At 49.9% G+C, this 17,240-nt stretch overlaps 6 protein-coding genes across 6 annotated transcripts; 2 read left to right on the forward strand and 4 right to left on the reverse strand.

The window, feature by feature from the left end:
- Positions 1 to 850: 850 nt before the first annotated feature.
- V8C40DRAFT_272723 (uncharacterized protein) lies at positions 851 to 1,900 on the reverse strand (the record flags this gene model as incomplete). Its single annotated transcript, XM_083220389.1, has 3 exons — positions 851 to 1,379; positions 1,443 to 1,656; positions 1,729 to 1,900. The coding sequence occupies 3 exons, from the start codon at positions 1,898 to 1,900 to the stop codon at positions 851 to 853; spliced, it is 915 nt and encodes a 304-aa protein (XP_083078467.1).
- Positions 1,901 to 2,931: 1,031 nt separating this feature from the next.
- Positions 2,932 to 3,846, reverse strand: V8C40DRAFT_262090 (SDR family NAD(P)-dependent oxidoreductase; the record flags this gene model as incomplete). The annotated part of the gene is made up of 3 exons (XM_083219336.1): positions 2,932 to 3,436; positions 3,486 to 3,676; positions 3,745 to 3,846. The coding sequence occupies 3 exons, from the start codon at positions 3,844 to 3,846 to the stop codon at positions 2,932 to 2,934; spliced, it is 798 nt and encodes a 265-aa protein (XP_083078468.1).
- A 2,338-nt stretch (positions 3,847 to 6,184) lies between these two features.
- On the forward strand, positions 6,185 to 8,656 carry V8C40DRAFT_105943 (general substrate transporter). Its single transcript, XM_083210723.1, has 4 exons — positions 6,185 to 6,789; positions 6,851 to 7,136; positions 7,192 to 7,302; positions 7,376 to 8,656. Exons 1-4 carry the CDS (start codon positions 6,682 to 6,684, stop codon positions 8,590 to 8,592), a joined length of 1,722 nt encoding a protein of 573 aa, XP_083078469.1. The 5' UTR covers positions 6,185 to 6,681; the 3' UTR covers positions 8,593 to 8,656.
- Positions 8,656 to 11,026, reverse strand: V8C40DRAFT_282812 (tryptophan synthase beta subunit-like PLP-dependent enzyme; the record flags this gene model as incomplete). Its single annotated transcript, XM_083221849.1, has 2 exons — positions 8,656 to 10,387; positions 10,442 to 11,026. The coding sequence occupies 2 exons, from the start codon at positions 11,024 to 11,026 to the stop codon at positions 8,720 to 8,722; spliced, it is 2,253 nt and encodes a 750-aa protein (XP_083078470.1). The 3' UTR covers positions 8,656 to 8,719.
- Positions 11,027 to 12,216: 1,190 nt separating this feature from the next.
- Positions 12,217 to 15,052, forward strand: V8C40DRAFT_234415 (uncharacterized protein). The gene has a single exon (XM_083213609.1). It carries the CDS (start codon positions 12,713 to 12,715, stop codon positions 14,885 to 14,887), a length of 2,175 nt encoding a protein of 724 aa, XP_083078471.1. The 5' UTR covers positions 12,217 to 12,712; the 3' UTR covers positions 14,888 to 15,052.
- V8C40DRAFT_234417 (MFS general substrate transporter) lies at positions 14,989 to 17,170 on the reverse strand. The gene is made up of 5 exons (XM_083213610.1): positions 16,423 to 17,170; positions 16,254 to 16,351; positions 16,083 to 16,195; positions 15,844 to 16,029; positions 14,989 to 15,779 (listed from the first exon to the last, which is right to left on the reverse strand). The coding sequence occupies exons 1-5, from the start codon at positions 16,964 to 16,966 to the stop codon at positions 15,068 to 15,070; spliced, it is 1,653 nt and encodes a 550-aa protein (XP_083078472.1). The 5' UTR covers positions 16,967 to 17,170; the 3' UTR covers positions 14,989 to 15,067.
- Between the last annotated feature and the right edge of the window lie 70 nt (positions 17,171 to 17,240).

A 17,240-nucleotide genomic window follows, 5' to 3' on the forward strand; every position in this document is an offset into this window, starting at 1 on the left:
ATTACATTGCACCGTTCAATACTTTTAATTACAAATGGAGCAGCGATATCTGTTAAACCACGGTCAGACAAGTTAGCTTCTACTACAACTTTAGTGTCAAACGTGTATGAATTAACATGACTGCTGCCACCCCCCCCCCCCCCCCCCCGGGGAAATGCTCTGATGACGGGACCACCCTCTTTCTGGGTACATAGGCAATCTTGCCCGCGTGCGCCCGTCACAATGCTTGCTCTTTTTGATGGAATTTACCTGCAAGAAACCAAAAAATGCATATACATAACGCAGCGAACATAGCCCCTGGAGTTTTTGACCATTCTTCGTCGTCTTTTGCAAGGTTAACAATTTGTAAGTCGCTAAACTCGCTAATTGGTAAGCCAGAATCACAAAGTCCCAAGATGCAAGCCGAAGTCCACCTAGTCTATCCACCTAAGATGTATACAACGTACGTCACTCAAGCGCTGAGTAGGCATTCGAAGCACTGTAAGGCCTCTCGTAGGCCCTGGTATTTGTAATCGACTATAGAAGAAAAAATTGTAATAGTTGAGCAGCTCTGCAGATTACAATGAAGAGAGTTCTTGGTAATGGTGTCCTGTCTCTAGATTCAAGAAACATACATGTAACATTGGCAGCCCGTAAGAAATAATATTTTACTTACGCAGTAGAGCAAGATCCTGCCGGCAGCCTCGGGGGTATATATAAAACCAACGGCTGAACATGTACAAAGCTGCTCTGGTGTGCTAAAAAGAAGTTGTATTTATGCAACTACAGAATGAATCCATCGGGGTACTCTGGGGTATCGTGTTCATCTCCAGTACACATTGTTCAAAGGGCAATCAGGTTTGAACAACTCCTAGACAGCAAACGCAGCGACACCAGCAATAGCCGCAACGGCTGCGCCATTCAAACAACGGGCAGTCCCTGCCCCAGCCGAAGGTATTGTCATCGACTGGGTTGCGGTCGCCATCACTGTGCTGTGTGAACTCATGGCTGCGGTTGAATTAACCTTGGACGGCTCCACCACTGCTTCATACAGGCTACAAGACGCGTTCTTCGCCAAGGGGCAATCGCTCTCGACACAGATCGCCTGCAGTTGCGGCCCTTGGGCCTTGATCACCGTGGCGGGCATAGCACAACGCATGCCGAAGCCGTTGGAGAGGGCGTTGCCCACGATCTCAATGTCTGAGGCGGCTACACCAAACGACTGCGCAGCTAGGGCAATCTGCTGGATGAAGTATGTCAGTTCTGCGCTGTCGAGGGCCATGAACTTGTGGACTTGGTAAAGCGACGCTCGACCCCCATAGGCGGGAAAGCCGGGCATTCCTTGGTGCGAGCAGGAGAGGAGGGAGCCGAAGAATTGATACAGATGCGTGAGGAGGAAGCTGTACACTCCCAGTTAGCAGGTTGTGACGAATGATTGGTGTACGGTCAAGGTGTCAACATACTATTGTCTCGAGGTGTCGTCGTTGGCGGGCTTGTTCTTCATGAGCGGTGCTGCGCCGCCACCATCGAGAAAGTTGACCGATTGTCCATGAGAGCCACCGGTATTGGTCGAAGCTAGCTGGCCATTAAAGTACGGCAAAAGATTGACCGCCTTGCCGTTGACCTGACCTGGGGCAAGGATGCCGGGCACCTTGACGCCGACGTTGGGGGCTGTATCTGCAGTGAGGGACCGGACGAGTTAGAGACGAAAGTCAATGCAATGTGGAGAGGCGAGGAGAATTGGCGTACAGTTGCCGATCACGACGGTGTTGACGAGGAGTGTGAGCAGCGTCAGCTGGTTCTCTGCCGTGTTTTCTTTGAGGAGCGCCGTGGTGTAGTAGTCGCATATGGAGATGCTGGCTGGGCGCTGGGCATTTACCACCGAAGCAGCCGCTGCGAGAAGTACACTTGAGAATTTCATCCTGACTATATGAAATGTTGGAGGGCTTTGGCAAAAGAGCAACAGCTGGGAGGAGGATAGTTTGTGATTCGTGGGTGCTGGGACATGGCTGTGATATAGCTTCGTCTTGTCCAGGGTGATTGTTGTGATGCTGACGTCAACACTGTCTATCAACCTCTCGCCTTACTCCAACGATCGTGTAATATCCCGTCTTCTCGTAAGTGGAAGTTTGATTTGCGTCATGGACTGAGACATTGATGCCGGAAGCTGTTCTATCCGGTGCTACTGCTGAGGGGAATTGGCGCTTGGGAGAGCCGCCCTCTTGGCTGCGATAAGACATGCAGGGCCGCAGCATGCAGGGCGGCAAAGGGGCTCATTACGGTGTCCTCGATATTTGCCCGATCGAATCCAGATTAACGGGACCATGATTACCGTAGCACAGGTTGATTAGGTGGCATTCGATTAGCTGGACCTACTTTAGCTCTCTCGGAGAAGCATCGGTCTCAAGGGGGGGAGGCTGGGGCTTGGCTATTCTCAGATAGACTCGTGTCGATCTGGAGTCCGTCTTTGTGTTTTGTTCTCGGAGATTTGAATCTCGATTCGTGGGGTTTTGCTGTCATGTCGTCTTGGAAACATGTTTGACAGATGCTTACGAAGAGGCTATTGTCATGGGTATTTGCGTGGACGTTGTGTTTCATTGCTATTCATTGCATTCACAATGAAGGTCTTTGGTCTCTTGTCGATTCATTTGCTTGTTGCAACTGTAGTATGCGCAACATGTACATGGCTTACAGGTTTAATAGCTAGCTATACATTTAAAACAATTAGGTAAGTTAATATCTACTGTAAAAAATATAAAGGGATTTTTAGATAAGTTTATCTATGTAATTAGCGTTTACTGTTGCTGGGAGCGCGAGATTGATGGACTTAGTACTATAGTAGTATACTAGTTGAGGATAATGGCGGCGGATTGACGCGTGATACCATGTATGATTCCAGAGTTATCACTAATTTCAACATCAGAGCATTAATTGGAAATATCTCAGTAGTAGTTAACCCTCTGCTAGTAGAATCGCGCCTCCATTCGCAGGGACACTGGCACCATTCATCCAACGAGCATCATCGCTCGCCACGAAAGCTACAATTGCCGCAATTTCCTCTGGCTCTGCCAATCGCTTCTCAACAGTGGCATAGTTCTTAAGCCCTTCCATATACTCTTTGGGTAGATTGGCTAAGGCGTTCTCCATGGCAGGAGTCTTCGTGGGCCCGACGCTTATTGAATTGATCGTGATGCCTTTCTCTGCAGCCAGCGCGCTCGCCATAGATCGAGTAATACTGTTTAACGCTGCTTTACTAGCACCGTAAAGTATTCCGGGCTCGTCGGCCGCCTGTTTGGCTGTCACGGAGCTCACATTAATAATTCTGCCACCTTTTGCGGGCATATAAGGGAGCGCTGCACGAGTTGCAAAGATCGGCGCCCGTACATTGGCGTGAAAAAGGTTGTCAAAATTTTCGACGGTAGTATGTAGAATGGGAAGAAGATGTTCAGATGTGGCACTAGATTACCATCAGCATCATACAATGTTTAGTCACAGATTAAACTCACAGAGCAGCATTGTTGATAAGAATATGGATTGTATTTGTCTTCAATCCTGCGAGAGCTCCGTTCACTATCGTCTCTCCGATGTCGACGTCGAGAATATTAGCACGTATTGCGACTGCATCTGCCCCATGAGCTTTAATCTTGGTTACAATGTCATTTGCTGCAGCTTCGTTGCCCGAGTAGGTAATAGCCACCTAGCAAAGGCAGAAATTAGGTATGTATACTTCAAATACAGGCTGTCATAGTCCCCAGAAAAACGCACTCCTCTGGCACCTCTTTCTGCTAGTAACAGGGCAATTGAAGCTCCGATGCCTCTGGAACCTCCAGTGACAATAGCATACTTATTTTCAAATGTGAGTGACATCGTATCACACCTAATGTCGTTCAATGAAAAGATTATGATGATGCTACTTTGACATATATAGCGGGACGAAGGCAAGTTTTTATGCGTGGAACAGTCTCCCAAAATCTTACAAACTTAAGATTTCCGGCTGTACATGACAAATGCAAGATAGAGAGGACTTGATCTCAAAGTATGGCGCTCATAGGACTTTATTAAACTCCGACATCTTAAAAGCGATGCAACTGTCTAACACGGTCGTCAAGGTCTATGTAGATGGAGTTTGACGGAGAATGATGAAGGTTTGGAAGAGACATAGCGGAGTTTTAGCGGAGATTCAATATAGAACTTCAATCAATGTATTTCAATTAATAATTCTGTTAAGCTCTGAGTGCTTCCAGCTCTTTTGCGGCGGACTTTTGCAGTACAAAGTGTTGATAGCCAAATCCCAATAACTCTCCCTTTACCGATAAAGAGCGTTTTCTCCGACTTATGCCGGACAATACAATACAGGACCTAGTTAAGATGAGAACGGCGTCAGACTTATTAGTCAAACGCTCGTTTATCGAACGTATAAGCTTTTGTATAAGTATGTTATGAATAGATCGACAGCTTAGCTACTTTGTGAACTACTAAGAGACGCACCATCATATTTTACTTAAGGTTCCAAAAACAATAATAGAAAAGCTATTTCATCAGGTCTTTATAATAAGGTAGCAAAAGAAATCATCTAATCGAGCTGTCACAGCCGCATTCTTTCAAGAACGAAGTCGTTGGCGCAATTAGCTGGTATATTGAGATGTGAACTCAATCTACTCTCTCATTGGAATCTTTACCTTTACTTTTAGTAATATATTGCTGCCTCTCTATATACTAGTTTACCTGCTACTCGTAACCCAGATGACCCAGATGACAACTAGACAGGAAAATAAAGGGAAAATAAAAGGGAAAATAAACCCGTCAATAGTTGACTTTACCATGAAGATCTCAGTCCGCATTAACTTCTCCACACTTTTTAGACAACTCATTAACTCATGCATTGATCCAACGAGATGAATTCAACGAGCCACGAGAGTCGACCGGATCTTTAAGTTCACGTCTCAACATATATATATCCATTTGATAACCGGGGTTTAAGAAGATTTTATCACGATGCACCATGTATGAACGTCCTACTTCACACCTGTCCTCTAATTCGTTAATTGTTCGAGTCTCATATGCCAAGACCTCCTTATATATTCAGTCTTGATACTTCGTTTTACAGCCGTGCCGCAAACCAATGACGCGCTCATCTTGGCCTTCTTTCCCCGCCTCATTGTTACCTCGCAACAGCCAGCACTACTACCCGGCAGCCTGCACCCCAAACTTGTGCTACCGAGTTGCAAGGCTCCTAGATGAAGCCATGAGCGCAGTAGATGGTGAGATTGAGTTAGCGACGCCAGAGAGAAATTTTGCGAATCATGTGGTGCTGTCGTCAGATCATCGTCTCGATACATTTCGGAAATACAATACTTTGGTGTTTTGGACGGAGGTAGGATTGTGGAAGTTGGACCACCCGAGGACATGATTGATGCGAATGGCGGTTTCACAGAAAAACAATACGAATACGCGATAGCCAAAATTGAGACAGTCTGAAGAAGGTAAATTCTGGGATAAAATACAGCTAAAGCGATAATACGAAGACAAGTACCGATATGGTTCTGAAGTCTGTTGCTGAGCACGTGTGAAATAGAATCTGATTACACTCATTTGATCCTAAGATTAGGTATGACTTTTTCATCGAACAAGCTATCGAAACGTATCCAGTCCAGCATATATGCATTTGAGAAAATAAAACCTTGATAACTCTGGATTCATTCTTCATTCCCGTTTTCCTGGCTTATCTTCTCAATCTTCCCCTCATGACGATGCTCAACTCAATAGGTGGTGATTACAAATTGCAGGTTACGCGCTTAAATGGCTAAGCAAGGGACCGCTCACGAGGGATAATCTGGGGAATCTGCAAGATGCCATCTTCTCCGCAAAATTCCCCAACATTGCCCATCATCAATAGCAACTCATCTCGGAGAAAAGGTCATCATTCCCTCATTCGGGCGATTCACGGCGTTTTCCATCTTGAAGAAAAAGCGTGTAGAGCCGACCGGAAATGACTCGCGTGTCAACCGTTCAACCAACACCTTGACCGCATCACTGTGACCCTCACCAGACGATTCCCTTGGGCGATACTCGTACGGCAAAATTCTATCCTTGCCTGCTGCGGGCACTAATCTCCACTACCGTGGTCATCGATGTGGAGAAGTAGGCTTGCCTTGCTCGTGCAACTTCCGACTTCTTGACTCAATGGCTCGACTCTCCGTGTTATTCCCCCACAAGCAAAGGCACATGGCAATTCGTGAGCAAGGGCCGGCACCCATCTTTATGGGGTAATTACGCGCTATCGCACTGTTCCGTAAGACGCTTCTCCAGTGGCATTCTCCATCTTAAAGCCCGCCATTGGACTCGCCGACGATCTCTTCCCCACATGGAACGTGAAAAGTTGGTTTAGGGCTTGTTCGGCGCAACAACTTGGCTTCACTCTAGTTTCGGTAGCTTGCACGAGGAGAGGGGGGAAATGCGGAGAGTCAGTACCGGGTCTCAGGGCGACAGTCACCCTGGGTGCGGTCAGCGTAGAGTCAGGGACCCATATTGTGTCTTGAGAAGGGAGCAAGGTTGGATTAAGGAAGAGGGATTAGATATAAAGGCCCGCTGATCCACTGCCCTTTGGCGGGATCTGAGCCGGATATCTTGAAGTATCTTGTGGATTCTCAGTTTCATTCAGCGGTTATTGTGGTACAGCTGCTGTAAAAGCGCAAATTCAAGATGGCGCCCAATCCAACAGACGTCAGTGTGGTGCAGCAGCAGCAGCAGCCCACCAAGGGTGTTTTTCGCCAATTTCGTGAAAACCCGTACATCTTTGGTCTCTCAGCTGTAAGTTGATGAAATATGCCATCATGACTGAATTAACAACACCATCGCTAATACACATCAGTTTGCTTCTCTCGGTGGATTTCTCTTTGGCTATGACCAAGGTGTTGTCTCAGGTGTCCTGGGGATGGAGAACTTCGGGGCGCTCTTCCCAAGGATCTATCTGGACAGTGGATTCAAGGGCTGGTTTGTCTCTACGCTGCTTTTGACAGCATGGTTTGGCTCCTTGATGAATGGCCCTATTGCGGATCGCTTTGGCAGAAAGGGCTCAATGATGGCTGCTGTTGTGGTTTTCCTTCTCGGATCCGCTCTGCAGTCTGGCGCAACTTCAATCGGCATGTTGTTTGGTGGTAAGTCTCGAATGTCTTATTATTTTTGGTCGAACTTTAGTAACAATATGTGTAGGAAGAGCTATTGCTGGTCTGGCAGTTGGTATGCTTACCATGATTGTGCCCATGTATATGTCGGAAGTTTCTACAGCTGGCATTCGAGGAACGCTGGTTGTGCTACAGCAGTGTAAGTCTCAGACGCCCAACTCCACATGCTTAATCTGGCGATTCCGATTTCTAATAAGAGATCCTTTATATAGTGAGCATTACTCTGGGTATTCTCGTCAGCTACTGGCTCGAATACGGCACCCAGTACATTGGTGGCACCCGTTGTGCCCCCGATATTCCCTACTCAGGCGGCACTCCTGACAAGCCTACCTTCGACCCCCGAAACGATGTTGGCCCCAACGGTTGCACTGGACAAAGCCAAGCCGCATGGAGAGTCCCATTCGCCTTGCAAATCGTACCCGCACTTATCCTAGGCATTGGAATGATCTTTTATCCCGAATCCCCTCGCTTCTACCTTATGCGAAAGAACGAAGAAGCAGCCCTTCGCTCGTTGGCCCGCCTCCGTCGCGTTCATCCCGATTCCGAGTCCCTAAGAGAAGAGTATCTCTCTATTAAAGCCGAGGTTATGTTTGACGAGGCTCATTCGCGAGAGAATTACCCCGGCAAGAGTGGTGTCAGCCTCTTCTTCTCCGAATATTACGGTCTGCTGTCAACATGGCCCAGCTTCAAGCGTGTGTTTATTGGAAGTGCCATCATGTTTTTGCAGCAGTTCCAGGGATGCAACGCCTTGATCTACTATGCTCCGACTATCTTTGGACAACTAGGATTATCTGGAAACACCACATCGCTTTTGGCAACTGGTGTTTATGGCATTGTTAACACTCTGAGCACCCTACCCGCCCTCTTCCTCATCGACCGAGTTGGAAGACGACCTTTGCTCATGTGCGGTGCTACCGGAACGTTTATTTCTCTCATCATTGTCGGAGCTATTGTTGGCAAATACGGTGCTGCCCTTGGCGACCACAAGGTCCCAGGAGGAGTCGCAATTGCCTTCATCTACATCTACGACGTCAACTTCTCCTACTCCTTTGCTCCTATTGGATGGGTGTACCCTTCGGAAATTTTCAACCTGGGCAGCAGATCCAAGGCCATGGCTATCACCACCAGCTCAACTTGGATGTGCAACTTCATCATTGGACTTGTCACTCCCGACATGCTTGAGACTCTCAAGTGGGGCACATACATCTTCTTTGCGGCTTTCTGCTTGATCGGCCTGGTATTTACATACTTCTGTGTTCCTGAGACTAAGGGCCGCACGCTGGAGGATATGGATCGCGTCTTTGGTGATGAGACTGCGTTACAGGAGAAGGAAAGGCTGTTTGCTATTGCTGCCTCTCTAGGCTTGACAGCATCGATTCCACCGGAGAAGACGGAGGCAATGACCGCTGAGGCCGAAGAGTACGCCTAAGTCTAAGAGATGAACAAAGGAGTTGGAAGAAGGCTAGTGAATCAAAGGTGTAATAACGCGAATGTTCTATCCATGAATGTTTCTATTGTTTTTATGTGTTTTGCCCTTTATACCAAATATCGTTACTTTAGCTGCAAAACTCGACAGCAATTGCAGTTAGTGTCTCTGTGACCTGCTTTATTGATTCGACATCTGCATATTCCAGTTTCCCATGCAGCCCTTCTCCCTTTGGCCCCCAAAGCAACGTCGGAATACCAACATCGGCCAACAGTGCAGAATCTGTCCAGTAGGGTGCCCCTGATATGACCGGCTCCTCGCCCAATGTGACGCTTACGTGCTTTCGAACGAGCTGCGAGAAAGGATGGTCAAGGGCAGCCTCGAAAGAGGACCGGTTAAAGGTGGTCCGGAGAGTGTATTTAAAATCTGGGACTTTCTCCACCAGGCCGTCGAGGATAGTTTCTAGCTCCTTTATTACTGTTTCTGGTGTCTCGCCATTTACAGTCCGACGCTCAAGCTGGATCCGGGTGAGTGCAGGATAGGACGAGACTTCTTCACCACCGTTGATGATGGAAGCATGTATGCTTCCCGGTCCAAGAACAGAATCGCCGGTTTGTGCCGTCAGATTGCTTGCATGTTTATCCAATTCGACGAGGAAATAACCTGCCTTGCAGATTGCATCGATACCAAGATCGTACCTTGAGCCATGAGATGCTAGGCCATGGATATCCACCTCGAACCATACGAAGCCTTTGTGCGCGTATAGGATACCCATGTTGGTCGGCTCGCTGACAATGGCGCCATCGGCCCTCCAACCTGCTTCCAACACCTGCTGCGTACCGATACTCTCAAACTCTTCGTCCGCCACTCCTGTGAAAATCACGTCTCCGTTTAAGCCTTGTTGTTTTGCGTTGGCTAGGGTGACCATGGCGGCTGCGATGCCGCATTTCATATCAGCCGCTCCACGACCGTAGAGCTTGCCGTCTATGATGTCGCCATTGAGGGGATCTCCTTCATATCCCACGAGTGTCACAGTGTCGATGTGGCCATTGAGCATAAGATTCTTGCCACCACCCGATCCGCGTGCAACACCAATTACCGAAGGCCGCCCTGGGGTTGGCTCGATCCAGTGAGTCTCAATATCACGATGCTCCATCCAAGCGGTGATGTATCGGGCGACTGCAGTCTCTCCAGGGCCAGGAATAGATCCCATGGAGGGATTGGCCGAGTTGATCCTGACCAAAGTTTGCGTCAACTCGACAGGGTCGTCGCTCGCCACATCATGAGGAATGCTATAGTCTCTTGGGCCCTCTGTGCAAAACATAACCACAACGGAATCTTTGGTCAGACCAAGCTTTTCTCTATCTGAAGGACTCAGCCTCTTGAGAGCAGCAATAGGTGCTGCACCACAAGGTCCTGCGGATACACCTTGAGAGATTAAATAGCTGCAAGCTTGATGAGCCTCAAAGTCCGAAACAGTTAGGCTTGCATCCACTCCGTGGCGGAGAATGTCCCATGAGATAGATGAAGGGGTCCCGCAATCCAACCCCGCCATGATGCTAGGTGTCTTTTCCGAGGTTGTGGATGATTCACCCCTCCTGAGGCTCTTCCAGAGACTGGCGGATGTATCAGGCTCGACCGTGAGGACGGTAGTTTGCTTTCCCGCTTTTTTAAAGTGTGTCACTACAGCCTGAGCAAAAGAGCCGACGCCTACGGGTACTACGACGAGGTCAGGTGTAGTAGATCCCAGTTGGCTATCGATTTCCAACATCATGGTGAGGTAACCATCCACAATCCACTACACGATACATTAGCAGGCTTTCAATGGATAAGTGAGAGCTGCTTCACATGCCTGTGGGATTTGAACATAGTCACCGGAGGCGTAGTCTTGAACAACAATGGCGGTCTTGTCTTGGGTAGCTGCCACTCGGGCGTCGACGACAGCAGCGTCATAGAAACCATCCGAAACGACAACGTGAGCGCCCTCTGACTTTATTAGATCGATGGTGCCGCTATGCATGGAAACAGGTACATGTATTTGCGAAGTGACGCCTAGGATGGATGCCATGCGTGCAACGGCACGGCCATGGTTACCATCTGTGGCTGCGTATAGACTGATTTTGGTGCTTTTCAGTGCTTGCCTAACGGAGTCGAGAGAAGAATCGAGAGGAAGGCCAAGTCGCTGGGCGATGGCTCGAAACGTGCCCCATGAGGCCCCCAGAATCTTGAAAGAGGGGAGTCCAAGTCGACATGTCTCATCTTTGAGGTGGACGGCACCAACACCCAACTCTTCGGCGAGATGCTTGAGAGGGACCAGGTTTGTTTGCGAATAGGCCGGTAGTTGTGAGTGGAAGCGATATGCCAGTTCTGGGCTATCTGTTAATGGCGTGGTCCATGATTTGGCAGCTGGATTGAAGTAGACAGGGCGGCGAGTCATGGTCTTGTATGTATTGTAGAGAGGGGCGGGATATGTAGATGAGGTTGCGAATGTGATGTTATGCAGTGTGAGATGGATTAGACAGACGAGAAACAACAAACCAAGGCAGAAAAAGGACGGATTTTATCTGGTATATGTAGCGTTAGGTATCTTGACTCGCTCCAGCTTGCTTGTTTGGCCTCGTGTCAACAATCTCCATTCATAACCGGAACCAACTCCTATTTGCGCCGGCTTCAGCTCCAAGCGTGAGCCAATGGACGGCAACGTTCGATGCTAGTGACGACAAGTCTGCAAGAGATACCGAAGATGGTAAGGACCAGGGAGTGAAGCTTGGCGAGTGAGCGGAACAAACTCCGATGCACTGGAGTGATTCTGCTGTCCGGTTGGCTGTAATTCGTCTTGTTGATGTTTTTTGATGGTGCTTTTGATGTCGTTTTTTCCCTCCCTTGTGCTGTAATCGGACCCGATAAGTACCGGTACATGTGGTGGTGCGCTGATAAAGTCGAGTGCCGCCCCTCTTTATGTGGAGGAGAAGGCGCATTGCCGCTGTACGATGCTGTAAGGCGCTGTAAGGCGCTGTAAAGAGACGTATCTGCCCACTGTAAAACTGGGAACAGTGGGCGGAGATGCTACGTTCGTGCGCATGTACACGTAGATGTACATATACCTAACATGACATGTACTATCAAATACGTCTACACGCTTCTCCCTGCTGTTTGCTGTCATGAGAAGGCGCTTCATGAGGTCAATTTTAAGGCTTGATCACAAATACAAGTTCCCTCAGACCACAATTGCCCCTCTTCAGATGTAGAAGAAGGCGTAAGTAACCCCGTACAAGTCGAATGTACGCATGGATCAATGATAGCATCATCAACATCACCAGATGCCCATGTACCCAGGTATGTACCTGGTAAGTTCCATGTCCACGGGTGCTATTATCGGGCATCCATTCACACGAGTTTGTAAGCGCCGCTCGGCCGATTAGGCGCAATCACCCGCTGTAGAACATCGCCGCCAACGGCTCTAGAACCCCCAGGAGCCCTGAGGAAGCGCTGTATTTTTAGCGCTGTACATGTCTGTAGTGTCTGTGTAGGCGGAAGGCGCATTGGCCAGATACCGTGCACGTGCTCCCCCACTTACCCGCGATACCGCACCCCCAAAAAAAGGAAAAAAGCGCCCTCCTGCTACGACTAAAACAGATGCTGAACATTTTCACCATCCAAGCGTGCGCCTTCTCCGCCCTCCGCCAACCGCAATCCTGTGCTCGGACAGCAGCTGAAGGGGAAAAAAAAGGACCCCCGACGGAGACTCCAACGGAAGACCCGCCAACAAGGACCGAGGCGCCGAAGCTGGAAGCCCGTGGATGCTTTTGCTGGCTCCGAAGCTGAGCACCGGCCAGAAGCACCGAAGCGCTGCGAAACAGTCGATCCATGTTGAATCGAGCAGACTAACGAGGGATTGGGCCGCTAGCCTGCAGAAGATTGGAAGCCCTGTACGAGTGGCAGATAGCAGTGACAGCGGCAGCAGTGACACGAGACTGCTGCACAAGATCCGGGCCGTGGAGCTGGTGAGACACTCAATTGGAAACTCCGAGACAGGCGACCGCGAGTCGCTGAGGCCGGACCGCGAGTCGTGAGACGGTGAGCGCTTAGCTTACATACGCCGGACGATTACGCGATCTTGGCTATGGAGGACGGCCTGTTCTTGGAGGACGAGCATCGGGGCAACGTCGGCAATCTCGCCATGACTGGTGTTGGCGGCTTGGAGATGGGGATGGGAATGGAGATAGGACGGACGGGGATGGGGGCGACAATGGAGAATCAGATGGAGAATCAGCACCGCCTCATGCACCAACAGCACCAGCCCCAGCTCCAGCCTCACGTTATCTCTCGCTCTCAATCTCACCCTCACTCTCAACCAGAACCGCCGGCTCAGCAGCAATTCCCATTCGACCAGCACCAGCAGGCCTCAGACCAGCTTCCCCGCCAGCTGCAGACTCCCGTCCCCATGGACCAGTTTGGGCTGCCCTTCTTCTCCCCCTCCGATCCCTATGCCGGCAGTCCGTATGCGAGCCCGGCCGGTGGAGGCTCCAGCTTCCCCGACTTCCAGTATGAGCTGGGGTCCGACCACACCGACTCCGGCGTCTTCCCTGGCCCCGGCTCTCCCTTTGACGGTACTGCTCCGGTTCCGCTTGCTCCGGGCCCTCTAAGTGATATCGGACATTTCTGGGCAACGGAGACTCAACCTCAACTGCAACAGCACCAGCCACTCCAAGACAACACCAGGACCCTCAACGCCATCGACGAGTTCTTCATCAAAAACGGCGCTCACCGGCCACCTGTGCCCTGCACCTACTGCAAACGCCAACGGCTCCAGTGTCTTATCCTCCAGACCACAGAGGCAAACCCAAACCCCGTCAGCTCTTGTTCCAGTTGCGTGGCACTCTACCGTGACTGCAGCCTTGCTGAGCGAAGCAAGAGAGATGCCAATGCCTATGAGACTGTTCTCCCCGTCATTGGCCATCTGCATGGTGTTTGCGAGGAGGTTGACGATGCCACTACTCGTGAAGGGACAACGCAATGGCGCATTGAGCGAGAGACTGCTCCAACTGCAACTCGATCATCGTCTGTCTCGCACAAGAGGAACAGCACTCGATCCGTCAAGAAGACTAGGGTTCTAAGAAACTGGTTCGCCACTCATCAGGAACATCCGTACCCATCCGAAGACGAAAAGTCTATGCTTTCCGAGCAGAGCGGCCTCAGCAAGACGCAGGTGATCAATTGGTTCGCCAATGCTAGGCGCCGCCATCGTCTGACCGCACAGTCTCACTTTAACAACAGCAGCAAAGTGTTTCTGCAAGGATCTCCTATGCCACAGACATTCCTGTCTGGCATGTCACCAATGGAGCGCTGGAGACATTCACCCCCGAATGAGGAGCCAGTCTCGGTATCAGCCATCGAAAACGCCATTTCAAACCATGTTGACGAGGGAGATGCTTACCTGTACAGCTTTGATGGCAATTATGCCACCGACGGTGCCCCTTCCTCGGCCAGCAGCGAGTCGGCCATCTTCAACCAGCACCCTACGGGTCGCTACGAGGGTTCATCCAACTCTGGATCGTCTGCCTTTTCCTTCTATCAATCTGACGATGCGGGCATCTTCTCCCTATCGGCGCATAGCTCCATCCATGGCGGCGACAGTGATTTAATAGCCGGCTCATCCAATGCAAGGGCCGCTGTGGGAGCGACAGCAGAGCGTGGAAAGGCCCACATGTTTCAGTGCACCTTTTGCCGCCAGAGCTTCAAGAAGAAGTACGACTGGGTGCGCCATGAGAGATCCATTCACCTCCCTGGCCTCGACTCTTGGATATGCAAAGTTCCTCTACCAGAAGAACAGTCACATCTTGTTTGGCGTGTCAACCACAGTGAGCCCGAGTGCATATTTTGTGGTCAGGTGTCGCCAACGGAGGAGCATCTCCAAGCTCACGAGTTCCAATCCTGCGCCGAGCGTCCCGTGTCAGAGCGAACGTTTACTCGCAAGGATCATTTATGGCAACATCTGCACAAGTTCCATCGCTGCCGAAAGTGGGACGGATGGAAGCCAAATCTCCACCTCTTACAGCATCGCCAAGACAAATATGAGAGCGTGTGCGGCTTCTGCCAGCTCAAGATGCATAGCTGGGACGAGAGGGTCCAGCATCTAGCATCGCACTTTCGCCGCGGCACCACCATGGTTGAATGGACGGGTGCCGCAACCAGCATAACCGGAGATGGCACGCGGAAGATGCCGTCGAATAGGACCCGCACTACCCCCCTGAGTGGCGATGAAGCTGATACATCATCACTGGGACTATTTCCCTAGTATCAGGAATTCTGCGAGTGCTGCTCAATTTGATTCCTTTTAGGGAATCATTTATGCTGCCTCAATTACGCATTCATAATCCATATAGATTTTGTACATACTTTTCAACTCAAACATTATAAATAGATTTTGGCATATCGGTAGTTTCTTAGGATAAATATACCCACTCGTTAACAAGTATCAATAAACATAGATGAAATCCTCATTCTGCAAATCCGTCACGTCCTCAAACGCCTTGTCCCCAACATTATCATCACCCATGTTCAAAATCTCCTCGTCGTATTCATTATCACCTCGCTTCCTGTCCATCATGCTAAGATCCCGGATCACCTCTGACTTGCCAAGCGCTCGCCGTCTCGCTGCTTGTCGCGTGTTAAGGACCTTGATCCAAAGCATACCCGCAACAATCAGAACTGCCAACACCACGAAAAGCGCAAGATTCGATCGCAAACCGCGGTCGTAGCGCGGCTTCTCGCTAGGCTTGAAGAGCTGTGGGCCTATAATGTTGCCGACACTCGCTCCAACAAAGAGCATACCGGTAGTCACTTTGCGCTTAGTATCACCGGCAGTGTTCTGGCCTGACCAGGAGTAGATCAGGGGGGAAATTCCGGGGTAGACGGAGATGATGTAGTAGCCAACCAGGAGAACAGCTCGGTCGGATGGAGCTCGGCCGGTGACGAGGAGGATGACACAGCCCGCAATGGGAGGAAGGCAGAGGAACAAGAGAACGGCGGATTTCATGTGTATCTTGTCAGATACCCAAGCGCCACCAAGTGTAGCAATCATCTGGACTGCGCCAAAGGGGATATTAAAGAGGATCGTGGTGAAGGAGCTGAAGCCAAAGGACTGGATAATGAGCGGACCAAAGGTAGAGATGCCGCCACTGGGAATCCTATTGTAATATTAGCATTAGTAGCTGTTGTTGTTGGGTCCAGTGGCATTTGCATTAAACTTACGAGATGGTAAGCATGAGACACGTCCAGAGCCACGTCTTTGGATCCAGCATGGCTTCGCGGACATGTTCCCACTTCCAAACGCCGGAGCCGATGCCCATCTGGTTCATTCGCAGACGTTCAATAGCGATAAGTTTCTCGTCTTCTTTGAGGAACTTTGCCTCCATGGGGGAATCGGGCATGAAAAAACTGGTTACTCGTTAGAGATTTGTTTGAATAAAGGAGAGTATCGTTCAACTTACTACATGACTATTGAAAAAGCAACAGTGATGCAGCCACAAAAGAGGAAGATAATTTGATAGGGGTGAAGGCTTGACTTGATGTGACCAAGACCATATGTAAGGAGACTTCCGAGCTGTTGTATCGTTAGAAGCTATCCAGTTTACGTTGTAGGATCGCGGTGGCGGCTTTACCATGTTGACAACTCCCAGCATCGCATACCAGGAGGCGTTTCGAGTTGTCTGTTCTTTTCTGCGGTACCACATTTGTACGACTGCAATAAAAGTCGGGGCTATTTGACACCAGTTAGCCAACACAATTCGACAACTGCCATCGTCACTTGGGGAAAGGAAAGATACTTACCAACCGAGGCCTCAAATGCTCCCAACAATAATCTCGCAGCCATCAGACCTCCGAAGTTCTTCGCAGCCGTCATACCACACAACACTGCTCCCCAGCAAAACACCATGGTGGCACAGAATTTGCCCACGGGCAACTTCACCAGGGCATAGGCCACCAGCGGCTGAAACACCAGCTGGGCCACATACACCACTGAGCCTAGCCATGAAAACTCCTGGCCCTCCAGGTGCGTGTCATCGATGAGGCCAAAGACTGACGCATAGGAGAGAGTTGTCTTGTCGAGCGACTGGAGACAGTAGACGAAGAGGATGATAGGGAGGAGGTGGAGGTCGATCTTGCGGAGGACACGAGCATTCTCACTAGGAGTGACAATGATGTTCGCTTGGTTGGCTTGCTTCAGAAACTGGGCAGCTTTGTCTCTACCCGTGAGAGAAGCAGGTTTCGGGACAGGGGTTATTTCGCTGGTGATGTTCTTGGAGTTGGAGTCACCTTGGTTCGTAGGGGTTTCAAGGTGAATAATATCTGGGTTGTCCTTTTGAGTTGCCATGATGATAGGCTCTTACACGACGAACTGATCGACACAAGATGAGAACGATGATGTGGCCCAGACCACCATGCTTGACCGCTCCAGTTGCAGGCAATCCTCTATGATATTTATAAACACCCACAGTTCACCTGATTCATCCCCGGTCTAACATGCAAAAGGACTCGCATAAGCCGTGAAAGCGCCACAGAACCCCATGGGGCAAACATTATGGTTGTAAGAGCAGAATGCGGGGAAGAATTCTCGTTGTTTGATAGGCTAGACGGACATGGTGAGA

Source organism: Trichoderma camerunense, assembly GCF_050948025.1.
Source record: "Trichoderma camerunense strain CBS 138272 chromosome Unknown V8C40scaffold_2, whole genome shotgun sequence".
NCBI classification, from domain to species: Eukaryota; Fungi; Ascomycota; class Sordariomycetes; order Hypocreales; family Hypocreaceae; genus Trichoderma; species Trichoderma camerunense.

Coding starts and splice junctions, on each gene's coding strand:
- V8C40DRAFT_234415 (XM_083213609.1), top strand. CDS start 12,713: ATGGAGGACGGCCTGTTCTTGGAGGACGAGCATCGGGGCAACGTCGGC.
- V8C40DRAFT_105943 (XM_083210723.1), top strand. CDS start 6,682: ATGGCGCCCAATCCAACAGACGTCAGTGTGGTGCAGCAGCAGCAGCAG. Junction 7,137..7,191: donor AATCGGCATGTTGTTTGGTG/GTAAGTCTCGAA, acceptor CAATATGTGTAG/GAAGAGCTATTGCTGGTCTG. Junction 7,303..7,375: donor GCTGGTTGTGCTACAGCAGT/GTAAGTCTCAGA, acceptor TCCTTTATATAG/TGAGCATTACTCTGGGTATT.
- V8C40DRAFT_234417 (XM_083213610.1), bottom strand. CDS start 16,966: ATGGCAACTCAAAAGGACAACCCAGATATTATTCACCTTGAAACCCCT. Junction 16,352..16,422: donor AGCATTTGAGGCCTCGGTTG/GTAAGTATCTTT, acceptor GGTGTCAAATAG/CCCCGACTTTTATTGCAGTC. Junction 16,030..16,082: donor GCTTTTTCAATAGTCATGTA/GTAAGTTGAACG, acceptor ACGAGTAACCAG/TTTTTTCATGCCCGATTCCC.